The sequence below is a fragment of the Gekko japonicus genome, unplaced genomic scaffold (genome assembly GCF_001447785.1).
Source record: "Gekko japonicus isolate JY-2015 unplaced genomic scaffold, Gekko_japonicus_V1.1 scaffold4368, whole genome shotgun sequence".
NCBI classification, from domain to species: domain Eukaryota; kingdom Metazoa; phylum Chordata; class Lepidosauria; order Squamata; family Gekkonidae; genus Gekko; species Gekko japonicus.
This window is the reverse complement of record NW_015172681.1, coordinates 76,684-89,128: the sequence shown is the minus strand read 5'-3', so window position 1 is coordinate 89,128 and position 12,445 is coordinate 76,684. Positions and strand designations below refer to the sequence as shown.

Here is a 12,445-nt window from a genome sequence, read left to right as displayed (position 1 = left end):
TCCACCCCCAAAGTCTCCAGGTATTTTCCAACCCAGACCTGGCAACCCGAGTCAGTATTGTCTAATAAGACCTGCAGCGGCTCTCCAGGGTCTCAGGCAGAGATCTTTCGCATCATCTACAACCTCATCCTTGTAACTGGAGATGCTGGGGGAGGGGGGGGGTTGAACCTTGGCCCTTGATTTATTTGATTTCTATCCCCACCCCCCTGCAAGTGGGCTCATGGCAGGTTACAGCATGAAATATAAACAATGCCAGCTTTAAAATATTAAAATGTCGTAAAGGTAAAGGTTTCCCTTGCTCGAAAGCCAGTCGAATCCGACTCTAGGGTTGCGGTGCTCATCTCCGTTTCCAAGCCGAAGAGCCAGCGCTGTCCGAAGACATTTCCATGGTCATGTGGCTGGCATGACTAAACACCAAGGCGCATGGAACGCTGTTACCTTCCCACCGAAGTGGAACCTATTTATCTACTTGCAATTTCTTGCTTTCGAACTGCTAGGCTGGCAGGAGCTGGAACTAGAGACGGGAGCTCACTCCGTCATGCGGCACACTCGGGTCTTGAACTGCTGAACTACCGACCTTCCACAGCCTGCAGTTCAGCGTCTTAACCACTTGAGCCATAAAAGCACAGTACAAGAGGGCATGTTTAAAATTTCCTAACTTCCTGGTTCTGCGCAATAGAGGAAGTATCGTTCTGAACGATGGGTTCCCATGTTGTAAGAAACAGCTTAGTCCAGACATATGAGCATAAGGGGCCCCGGTATTATGGGATGCCCGCTGCCTCCACTAAAAGCCTGGTGGAAGAGCTGCGTTTTGCAGGCCTTGAGGAACTCTAAAAGATCCGCCAGGGCCCTGATCTCTGTTGGGAACTCATTCCATCAGGACAGGGACAGGGCAGAGAATGCCCTGGCACTGGTTGAGGCTAGACGGATGCGTCGTTTGAGCCAGGGACCAGTGTTCCCTCTAAGCTGAGTCAGTGTGGGCTAGCTCACAGTTTTCTTAGCCTCCGGCTCACACATTTTTTTGTCTCAGCTCAGGAAGGGATGGCCGCAGAGCAAACGAATGTATGCAGCAGCCAAATCGCTCGCTCACAACTTTAATGCCAGTAGCTCACAAAGTAGAATTTTTGCTCACAAGACTCCACAGCCTAGAGGGAGCATTGCCGGGGACTACCAGTAGATGTTTACCTCTTGAGCGCAGAGCCCTCCTGTGTTCCAAGCAGATGCTCTACCAATGGGCTCCACAGCCCTCTGGATGGGCCCACATCTCTGGCAACACAGCAGTTGTCTGGGATTCGAACTCTTGGGAAGTTGAGGGGAGGAGCTTTCCCGAGGCCTGCGTCCCCCCCAGGGATGGTCTCAATCAGTGTTCCCTCTAAGCTGAGTTAGTGTGAGCTAGCTCACAATTTTTTAGCCTCCGGCTCACACATTTTTGTCTTAGCTCAGGAAGGATGGCTCCAGAGCAAGCTAATTTATGTACTAGCCAAGTCGCTCCCTCGCAACTTTAATGCCAGTAGCTCACGAAGTATTTATTTTTTTTGCTCACAAGAGTCCACAGCTTAGAGGGAACGTTGGTCTCAATCAAAGCACAGAAGTATCAACATGCTCCTGAATTCTTGGGCCTCTCTCTTGCAAAGTTTCCAGCCAGTATTAGGTTAAAAAAAATCTGACCTTCTTTGAAATGATAACGTCAGTCGGGAATCCTACTTGGTTTGCATTGTGTTTTTCACTTCCCATCAGAATTCAGACTTCTAGCTGTAATGACCAGAATTGGAGTGACGGAGGCATAAAAAGACCCCAGACCCGAACGTCCGTTCTTCAGAGTCGCCGGAGAAAACTGGTAAGAAACTCAGAATGTACTGACAGCCCGAATTGTGGGCTTTTCGTTTGGATTTCAGTGTTCGTTTCTGGCTTCCTGAAATGTTCAGAATCAAGTCGCGCGTGTGTGGGGGGGTACAACTCGGTTTGTTGGCAGCTCAAAGATACACTGTTGCTTTCTCATGTGCAGCTTCTTCAGCACTCAGCGAGGTCCATTATAATTATTTAGTTGTCTGCCTTTCTTGGTAAGGTTCAAGATGGATTAATGGAGCTACAGAAGACAGTGCAGTAAAGACAGAACCATTCATACCATGAACGGTGCAAGACAACTGAATCACACAAATTAAAGAACAGTGAAACGCAAGCAGTATAGTGCATCGCATAAACTGAATTTCACAGTTAGAGAACCAGCATCCAGCAAGCTCAGAGTTCACAATGGCAGGATGCTGAACTATGTACGACTATATGCAGCGTAGATTCAGGTGGGTAGCCATGTTAGTCTGAAGCAGTAGAGCAAAGTTTGAGTCCAGTGGCACCTTTAAGACCAACAAAGTTTAATTCTGGGTATAAGCTTTCATGTGCACACACAGGAAAGCTTGTACCCAGAATTAAACGTGGTCGGACCCAGTGTTCCCTCTAAGCTGAGCTAGTGTGAGCTAGCTCACAGTTTTTTAGCCTCCGGCGCACACATTTCTGTCTTAGCTCAGGGAGGATGGCTCCAGAGCAAACTAATGTATGCAGCAGCCAAATCGCTCGCTCACGACTTCAATGCCAGTAGCTCACAAAGTAGAATTTTTGCTCACAAGACTCCACAGCTTAGAGGGAGCATTCTTGGACCCATGGCTACCGTAACATCTAGTTTGGCTCCCAGAAGTGCAACCATTCAGGAAAAGAAAGAACAGTTTCCTTGCGGGGAAGCAGAGGGGAGGGTATTCCATTCCCCCCTTCTATAGGGTTCTGCTTGGAATTTAAAAAAACAACAACCCAAAAACCTTGAGCAGAGGGGGATCAAGTTTTAACAAGATGGATATTGAGTTAGTCAATAATCTCTATGTCTTATGCTGCTTATTTCAATATACATACATACATATATATACATATACATACATATACATACATACATATATATACATATACACACACATATATATATACATATACATATACACACACACATATATATATATATACACACACACACACAGATATATATATATATATATAAACTGAAGGCAGAAAATGTACAAAAAAAGCCAAATTATTATAATAAATAGACGTAATAAATAACTACTGCAAAAAGTTTTTTGAGGAATTATATATATATATACACACACACACTCTTACGAAACACTTCCGTAACACTGACCCTAGGTTCAATGCTTTCTGTAACCTGCAAAGCCAGAGAGAACTGGGCTGTGAACGCCAGGCGACTGGGAGTCCTAAAACTTGGTGCATGGACCTAAAACTTTTGATAGCATATGATGTGAAACGAAGCTGTCTGGCTGTGCAAGTTAACGTGCAGTTTCCACATGACGTATGAAGGGTGGAGATGGCCATCAAGTCTCAGCCAATTTACGGCAACCCCGTAGGGTTTCCAAGGTGTCCAGAGGTGGTTAGCCACTGTCTGCCTCTGCATAACAGCCCTGGACTTCCTTGGAGGTCTCCCATCCGAGTATTAGCTGTTCTCTCAAGAGAGCCAGTTTGGTGTCGTGGTTAAGTGCGGGGACTCTAATCTGGGAGAACTGGGTTTGATTCCCCCACTCCTCCACTTGCACCTGGCTGGATGACTTTGGGTCACTCTCAAGCTCTGGCACAGCTGTCCGTGGAAAAGAGCAGTTTGTGTCAGAGTTCTCTCAGCCCCACCCACCTCACAGGGTGTCTGTTGTGTGGAGGGGAAGGGAAAGGAGTTTGTAAGCCGCTCTGAGACTCCAAGTGAAGGGCAGGGTATAAATCCAATCTCTTCTCTTCTTCTAATCTGGGAGAACCGGGTTAGATTCCCCACTCCTCCTCTTGCACCTGGTTGGATGACCTTGGGCAAGCCGTGGTTCTGATAAGAGCTGTTCTTGAAAAAGAACAGTTTCTGTCAGAGCTCTCTCAGCCCCACCTCCCTCACAGGTTTCTGTTGTGGGGAGGGGAAGGGAAACGAGCTTGTAAACTGCTATGAGACACCTTTGGGTAGAGAAGGGCAGGGTATAAATCCAATCCTCTTCTTCTAATCTGGGAGAATCGGGATTGATTCCCCACTCCTCCACTTGCACCTGCTGGATGACCTTGGGCAAGCCGTAGTTCTGATAAGAGCTGTCCTTGAAAAAGAGCAGTTTCTGTCAAGAGCTCTCTCAGCCCCACCTACCTCACAGGGTGTCTGTTGTGGGGAGGAGAAGGGAAATGCGTTTGTAAGCCGCTCTGAGACTCTCTTTGGGTAGTGAAGGACGGGGCATAAATCCCATCTCTTCTTCTTCTTCTTTTACCTCACAGGGTGTCTGTGGTGGGGAGGGGAAGGAAAAGGAGTTTGTCAGCCGCTCTGAGACTCCCCTGGGTAGTGAAGGGCGGGGCATAAATCCCATCTCTTCTTCTACTAACCAGGGCTGACTCTGCTTAGCTCCCAAGATCTAACAAGATCAGGGCTAGCCTGGGTCATCTAGGTCAGGGCAAAAGTATCTGCCACTGAACCACCTAACGAGAACATGGAATGAATGAATGATCGGTCTAGTTGCAACAGAACTCATGGGGCATTCAGAACCCACCGGGTGTTCAAGGCAGGTGAGCTTATGGCAACCCCGTAGGGTTTCCAAGGTGTCCAGCGGTGGTTTGCCATTTTCTTCCTCTGCATAACAACTCTGGACTTCCGTGGTGGTCTCCCATCCCAAGTACTGACCATAGCCAACCCGGCTTAGCTTCCAAGGTTTGGCAAGCTCAGGCTAAACCAGGCTATTTGGACTTTTTTAATGCGGATAAGTGTATAAATGCCATAAGAAAATAATAGAATATTTCACTAGTGCATTGAAGTATTTACTGTGTCATTAATGTTCTCCTAGCTGTTACTGTCCATCTCCCAGAGCCAATTTGGTGTAGTGGTTAAGAGCAGCGGACTCTAATCTGGAGAGCCAGGTTTGATTCCCCACTTCTTCACTTGAAGCCTGCTGGGTGACCTTGGGCCAGTCACAGTTATCTCAGAGCTCACTCAGCCCCACCTACCTCACAGGGTGTCTGTTATGAGGAGAGGAGGAGAAGGTGCTCGTAAGCCGCTCTGAGACTACCTCCGGTAGTGAAAACTGGGATATAAATCTGATCTCTTCTTCTAATGACAAAAGCCAAGACATGAAGGCTGCCAATATTGTTGGGCATTCAGAGGTTAAAGCTACAGGTGAGCCAATTTGGTGTAGTGGTTAAGAGTGGTGGACTCTGATCTGGAGAACCAGGTTTGATTCCCCACTCCTCCACATGAAGCCAGCTGGGTGACCTTGGGCAAGCCACAGTTCTCTCAGAGCTGTTCTCTCAAGAGCAGTCCTCAAAAGAGCTCTCTCAGCCCCACCTACCTCACAGGGTGTCTGTTGTGGGGAGGGGGGGAGGGGATTGTAAGCTGCTCTGAGATTCCTTCAGGTAGTGAAGGGCAGGGTATAAACCCTCCTCCTCCTCTTCCTCCTTCACATTTTCTCACCCCAGGGAAGAGCACTCAACCTGTGCCACTGTTTGCCGTGTCTGAGCTGCAGGAGTTTCACTTGGATCCAGGAGACAAAGCCTGTCACCCCCGGCATTGCTGCTGACTAGGAGAGAGCTGAGGCCCTGTGGTGTTTGCCCCCCCCCCATAGTGCTGCCTGCCCTCCCGCAGCCCAGAGAAGCAGCCTCTTTAAACACGTCCTTGAATCACCCTTAAATTCAATAGTGTTGTGTTTTTTTTTAAATAAAGCATAACTAAAATGTCCATTCCCTCTCTGCTAAGTGAAACATGTTGTTGAACTGTAACAGAATTTTTCAAGGTTACAGTTTCAAGCAGGGGTCATTTCATAGAAAAAGAGGTGCAGAAGCTCATGAGCATAATTTATTAGCATAACTCATTTGCATATGCCACACCCCCTGACATCACCGGAAGTGTGTCAGAAGGCAACACCCACCGCTCAGGCTCCACTGGACTGTTTTGGATTGCTAGCTATTGGGGGGGGGGGAGAACGTGCAGATCTGTCCTCACAGAGGAGGGAGAGCTTGTACCTGAATAAAAACTTGGTCTTATTGGTGCCACTGGACTGTTTTGGATTGCTAGCTATGGGGGGGAGGCACACAGATCTGCCCTCACAGAGGAGGGAAAGCTGGTACATGAAGGCGGGCTGGGGGGGGGGCTCTGCAACTTACCTGGCTGCTTCTTGCTCCTTGTGGCCCGGGTGAGGGCTGCTGGGAGCAGGGGGCGGGGCTCGTTGCATGTGCCCGCCCCCTGGGCTCCTTACTGCTGGAGCACCACTCCTGTGTGCTCTTGCAGGAAATGAACCCTGGTTTCAAGTAAGACTGTATTGCAATGATTGGCTTGGAGAGATTTACGCTCACTGGGTCGAAATCTCACACTGAGGAAAAAAGGCGGTCACATTTGGCACAAAGACCCCTGATGGCTTTCTTTCTTAGGGAATCACCGATGCAACTTCTTCTGAAGACGAGGGCCCTGTGTGCCACAGTTTGGCAAGGAGACGGCTGGACATGGGAACCACAAAAGGGGGCAAAAGTAGGTTTGCGGGATTTTTTTTATGGTGGGGGGTTATCATGGACATAAAACAAATTCAGAGCTTATCAAAGCCGTAGGGGACTCTCATTTGCGACTTTCATATCTTATCAATTCAGTCATCCAGTTCTAAATTCATTGAGAATATCTAATTCATGCTTAAAATAAATTCAATGTGTTGTGTAAAATAGATGACTACCTGGATAAACTCAGGCTATTGTTCTTTGGTCACATCATGAGGGGATTATATTCCAATCGAATCGATCACGGTCTAAGCATATTCAGTATGGTAAACAGAAAAATGAATTAACACTGTTAGCATTAAGGATTTTTTTTAACCCTAGGAGTAGGGCTGCCAATCTCCAGGTGGTGGCTGGAGTTCTCCTGGGATTATAACTGCTCTCCAGGCGACAGAGATCAGTTCACCTGGAGAAAATGGCTGCTTTGGAAGGTAGAGGCTATGGCAGAATACCCCGCTGAAGTCCCTCCCCTCCCCAAACCCCGCCTTCCTCAGGCTCCACCCTCAAAATCTCCAGGTATTTCGGAGCCCAGCATATAGCAGCACTCTTGGGGGTATACAGGGCACTTGTGCTACCATGTATGCTCTGTGGCTCACCAATTTGGTTTTCAGGTCAAGTTAAACGACTGAATAAGCTTCAGACAACTTTTTCCCCTGTAAAATTCTTGCACTTCCCCCATGTACAGCCTCTGCAGTCATGCGGCTTGAATTGGGTCTTCCCAGTCGTTTCTACTTTGATGTGGAAAGCGATCGTTAAATTTAGATTGCTTAACAATTAAGACCTCCCCGCTTTCACTTGATCGACAGCTGTTGAGTGCTGTCACTCTTTGTGGAACAGAGCTATAGATTTTCAAATTACTCGGTTGTGCCCGGTGAGGCCTTTGAGCCCAATAACAAAGAAGAAAAGAGAGCTACTCATCAAGAAATGACTTAAACAGGATTGGGACTTCTTGCTAAAGGATGCCAGGAAGGAAATGTTCTCCACTTTACACAGGAATTAAATATCCAGCTGAATTTGAATCTCCACACTATCGTCACATGTTGACGGTTCCTAAACTGAGACGATCATACATGATCGCGCACTGTAATGCATTACCCACAGCTCAGATGAAAGGTCGCTTTCTCAGGACATCTCCAGAACAATGCTTTTATGACTGCTCTTTACCAGCAGTTTTTTTATTGCCCAAAACGTGCTGAGGCCTGGGAGAAATTCCTTTTGAAATGGGAATTAAAATATTCACCTACTGGGGACACTCATGAGCTAAGATTACTTCCGAGTGGCCACAACAAAACTTGTACTCTTGAAGCAGCTACTTTTTGCTTCGTTGTTCTTAATTCTTAAATAATGGTGCGTGGCCTACAGGCTTTTAAACCTGAATAAAACATCAGAATCATGAGGGGACAAAAGACAGTAATGCTTGGAAAAGCTGAAGGCAGCCAGAAAAGAGGACGACCCAACAGGAGATAAATTGGTTCAATCGATGAAACCACAACCCTCAGTCTGCAGGACCCGAGCAAGGCTGTTAATGAGAGGACATTTTGGAGGATATTCCAGGGCTATTTTTGGGCAGGAACACACAGGAACGGAGCCCTTAGGCGGTGAGCGGTCTATAAATTGAAAGTTAAATAAATAAATAAATATGAATGTTTCCCCCACCCATGAAATGTTTTGTGGACAGAACCAAGCGTACAAGGAGAGTTCAGAGAACAAGCAACCGCTGGACTGTCGGACGCTGAAGCGGACCACCCTGGCCAGAGTCCTCTACCCAGTCCCAGTTTGCCCTGTAAGCCTCTTGGGCAGGATGAGGGAAGCGGTGATAAGCAGCCCATGTCCATCTTCAGGACGGACGGTGCATCCGAGGAGGAAAGCGGGAGCGGCAGACAGGAACTTGCTCGTGAGGAAGCTGCAGAACGTAAGGCGTCTACCCCGAAGCAGTTTGACAGAGAGGATCTTTGTTTGCTGGATGCCACCAAGGAAGGCAACGTGGGCAGGTTTCTCAACGTGAGTAAGCAGCCGTCTGTCTCCTTGTCTTGATACTTGGATGGTGGTTTTTGAAAAAGGCTGGTGGATAAATGGCGTGTGCGCCTCTGGCTGGGGACTGTGTGACCCCGGCCCGCAGCTACGGTGGGGCTATTGCGGGCTCAGTTCCTCCCTTTAAAGGGACAGCCCCACAAGGTTTCCCTCCTCCCTTGCCAGGGGAGTCTTCTCCCTGCTTCCTGGCAGGAAGAAGACTCCGCGACCAGCAATGGAGGCCACAATGCTACCCTCTCTTCACCTGCCAGCCAGCTGAGCAGAGGGGGGGGGGGGGGTTAAACTTTAAACCCTCCCTTTGCTCAGCTGTCTGGCGGGGGGGGGGAAGAGAGGGGAGGCACATTTAAACCCTTTTGGGGTTTAAATTTTTATTTTAAATTAAGGCCCCCCCAGCACCAGCAGCACCCCAAAGCACCCCAGGATAAAAAATTCTGCCTACAGGCCTGGTGTGACCCCTGCACCCAGCTCCGTGAGCAGCACGGAACGCGGACCTCCCCCACATGTCTCAGCTCCTAAGAGAGACTAATACACTGAATCCCTGTTCACATGTTACAGTGAACGCACGTACCTCCTGCCTGGGTGTGCATACATATGTTTGTAAGGCAGAGCCAAATGTGTATTCACTTTGCAGTCGAAACTGGCAACCAGTAGCTGGGTTTTAAAAAATGGGGTTTGGATTGCGTGCTCCCTATACGTGCACTGAGCGTAACATGAGAATAACTCAGCCTGTGTATTTTTAAAAAGTCAAGTGCACATGGATCATAATGTGCCTTCGTTGTAAGTTGCGAACAGGGCTTTGGTTTGGGTGTTGTTGGATTATTTTTATTTCGTTTCGCTAGATGATGTACAACTGAAATTTGAAGCTCAGGGTAAATAGTAGATACAAACATACAACTGGAGTGCGTTTGAATAAGCTTAGCTCGGGGTCCTCAACGTGGGGCCCACTGACACCTTTCCTGGTGCTCCCCCAAGTGTTTTTAGAAAGTGGCTGTGTCCAGGTGGGGCTCCTGCCCAGCATGGCTCTTGATTGGCCACTAAAGAGCTGAATGGCTGTACAGATTTTAAAAAACCCTTTTTCAATAGCAGCTACCACGACAGTGTTGGTTTGGTATAGTGGCTAAGAGTAAAAAGGTAAAGGTAAAGGTTCCCTTGCTCGAAAGCCAGTCGAATCCGACTCTAGGGTTGCGGTGCTCATCTCCGTTTCCAAGCCGAAGAGCCAGCGCTGTCCGAAGACATTTCTGTGGTCATGTGGCCGGCCTGACTAAACACCAAGGTGCATCGAACGCTGTTACCTTCCCACTGAAGTGGTACCTATTTATCTACTTGCAATTTCTTGCTTTCAAACTGCTAGGTTGGCAGGAGCTGGAACTAGAGACGGGAGCACACTCTGTCTTGCGGCACCCGGGTCTCGAACTGCTGAACTACTGACCTTCCGCAGCCTGCAGTTCAGCGTCTTAAGCACTTGAGCCACTTGAGTGGCAGGACTCTAAACTTTGTTCTTTGTATTACAAGAATTGGATAAATTGTTGTGTGGGCTGGACTCCCAGTATTTAATTGTACCTTTATAAATCGGGGGAAGGGATCTTCTTTCTTCACTTTCCAATAATTATGTATTTTTGTATTTGTTGCTTGAGCAAGCATGATCACATCTATATTTGTGGACTTTGTGTATCTAGAAAGTGCAGTAATGTGTTTGTAACCAATTTACAAACATATAGAGTAAATGTTTGTGTAGTTAGAACAGATAAAAGAAGTACTTCTTCACCCAAAGAGTGATTAAGACATGAAATTCACTGACACAGGAGGTGGTGGCGGCTACAATCATGGACAGCTTCAAGAGGGAATTAGATAAGCATATTGTGCAGGGGTCCATCAGTGGCTATTAGCCACAAGGTATAGATAGGAACTCTCAGTCTGGGACAAGTGATGCTCTGTCTTCTTGGTGCTTGGGGGGGTCAACAGTGGGAGGGCTTCTAGTGTCCTGGCCCCACTGCTGGATCTCCTGATGGCACCTGGTATTTTTGGCCACTGTGTGACAGAGTGTTGGACTGGATGAGCCATTGGCCTGATCCAACATCGGCTTCTTTTATGCTCTTCATTTATGCTCTTCATTTTATAGCAATCCACCCTTTCCTCCTGTGCTAATGATGATAATTGTCCATGTTTGGATTTTTTTTTAACTTTCGTTGTTAGGAAAGGAGGGAGTAGACTTCTAAAAAAATTGCCCTGCTTCTGGAAATGGCCAGTTTTGCCACCTCCAATATAACACTATAAGTCTGTTCAAAAGGAAAGCAAATCCTCTTGTTTGACTTTCTGTTCTTTTGTTTCATTTACAGCATAGCTGCTGCCCTAATCTCTTTGTGCAGAGTGTGTTTGTTGAGACTCACAACAGGAATTTCCCCTGGGTTGCATTCTTCACAAACAGGTTTGAAATTTCTTTCGTGCCTTCCGTTCAGTAGAAATGGTGCCAACATCATGAGGAGGAGGAGTGGGTGCAGGAATTCCCCAGAAAGAAAAGTTGTATTAGACTTTAACCCTCGATTGCTGGATTCTGCACTTCCCAGCAGAAAGATCACCAGAGTGTGGGCTGGGAGGCAGCATGGTGTTGGTTAAGAGCGGCAGTCTCTAATCTGGAGAACCAGGTTTGATTCCCACTTCTCCATAAGAAGTCTGCTGGGTGACCTCAGGCCAGTCACAGTTTTCTCAGAACTCTCTCAGCCCCACCTGCTTCATAAGGGGCTTGTTGTGAGGAGAGGAAGGGAAGGAGATTGTAAGCCTCTTTGAGACATGTGAGGCCTCCTGGATGACCTTGGGCGAGTCACCGTTCTCTCAGAACTCTCCCAGCCCCACCTGCTTCATAAGGGGCGAGGAAGGGAAGGAGACTGTAAGCCTCTTCGAGACACGTGAGGCCTGCTGGGTGACCTGAGGCCAGTCACAGTTCTCTCTGAACTCTCTCAGCCCCACCTACCTCACAAGGGGCCTGTTGTGGGGAGAGGAAGGGAAGGAGATTGTAAGTCCCTTTGAGACACCTTAAGGTAGAGAGAGGGGGGGTGGGGTATAAAAACCAACTCTTCTTCATTGGTGGCTCTTTATACAGTGCCTGCGGAACTATGGAAACAGCTTGGTCAGCCATAGCTGAAAGTTGTCCTCCAGGCAAAGTATGAAGTCACGGCTTGAAGAAGACTGTCAAACCATGACTAAGTGGTTATGGCTTGCCTCTCCAGCTTTGCTGGTATTTCCATGTGCATACTATCCGTGGAGTAACCAAAATTGGAACTGGAGCAGGGGGGAGAATGGCTTCCACCTGGACTTGCTAGCAGTCATGACACAAAATATAAGTGCAGCTGTCTCTTTGATTCTTACTATTAATGAGATGATTTGTTTGCTTCCCAGGCATATAAAAGCTGGAACTGAGCTCACGTGGGACTATGGTTACTTACCTGGAAGTATGCCGGAGACAGAGATCCCCTGTCAGTGCGGGTCTCATAAGTGCAGAAAGAAAATCCTATAGTACGCTTTTGTTGCTGTTCTTCTAGACTGATTAGCACTTTGTTTATAGGAAAGAAGGCATTGTGTGTTAATTGGGGCCAGTTGGCATCAGCATAGATCTATAAAAGAAGGTATCATTTCTATTTTTGATTTTACACATGTTTCTTCGGGTCTGAGAAAGGTCATTTATTTCCTAGGGGTATTATTATATTGTAACTGATCTCTCCCTCTTTGTCATTAGTTTATGTTGTATTGTTACTTGTATGGTACTTTGTTTGAAATTTGTTTCATACGTAAGAAAACAGCAAGAGTCCAGTAGCACCTTAAAGAAAGGGGATGATTTCAGATGTCAAATGACATTAGCAGGCAAATCCACACCTGCTAT

At 47.3% G+C, this 12,445-nt stretch overlaps 1 protein-coding gene across 1 annotated transcript in view; it reads left to right on the top strand.

Moving 5' to 3' along the window:
* LOC107119301 (histone-lysine N-methyltransferase SETDB2-like) overlaps positions 1 to 12,082 on the top strand; it is a gene marked incomplete at its 5' end in the record, with an annotated part of 16,870 nt that extends 4,788 nt beyond the window's left edge. Inside the window, 5 exons of the mRNA XM_015421767.1 lie at positions 1,738 to 1,837; positions 6,427 to 6,523; positions 8,219 to 8,541; positions 10,908 to 10,996; positions 11,965 to 12,082. Of these exons, the coding sequence (XP_015277253.1) occupies positions 1,738 to 1,837; positions 6,427 to 6,523; positions 8,219 to 8,541; positions 10,908 to 10,996; positions 11,965 to 12,082 (727 nt within the window). The remainder of the gene's footprint in view (positions 1 to 1,737; positions 1,838 to 6,426; positions 6,524 to 8,218; positions 8,542 to 10,907; positions 10,997 to 11,964) is intronic.
* Positions 12,083 to 12,445: the final 363 nt, after the last annotated feature.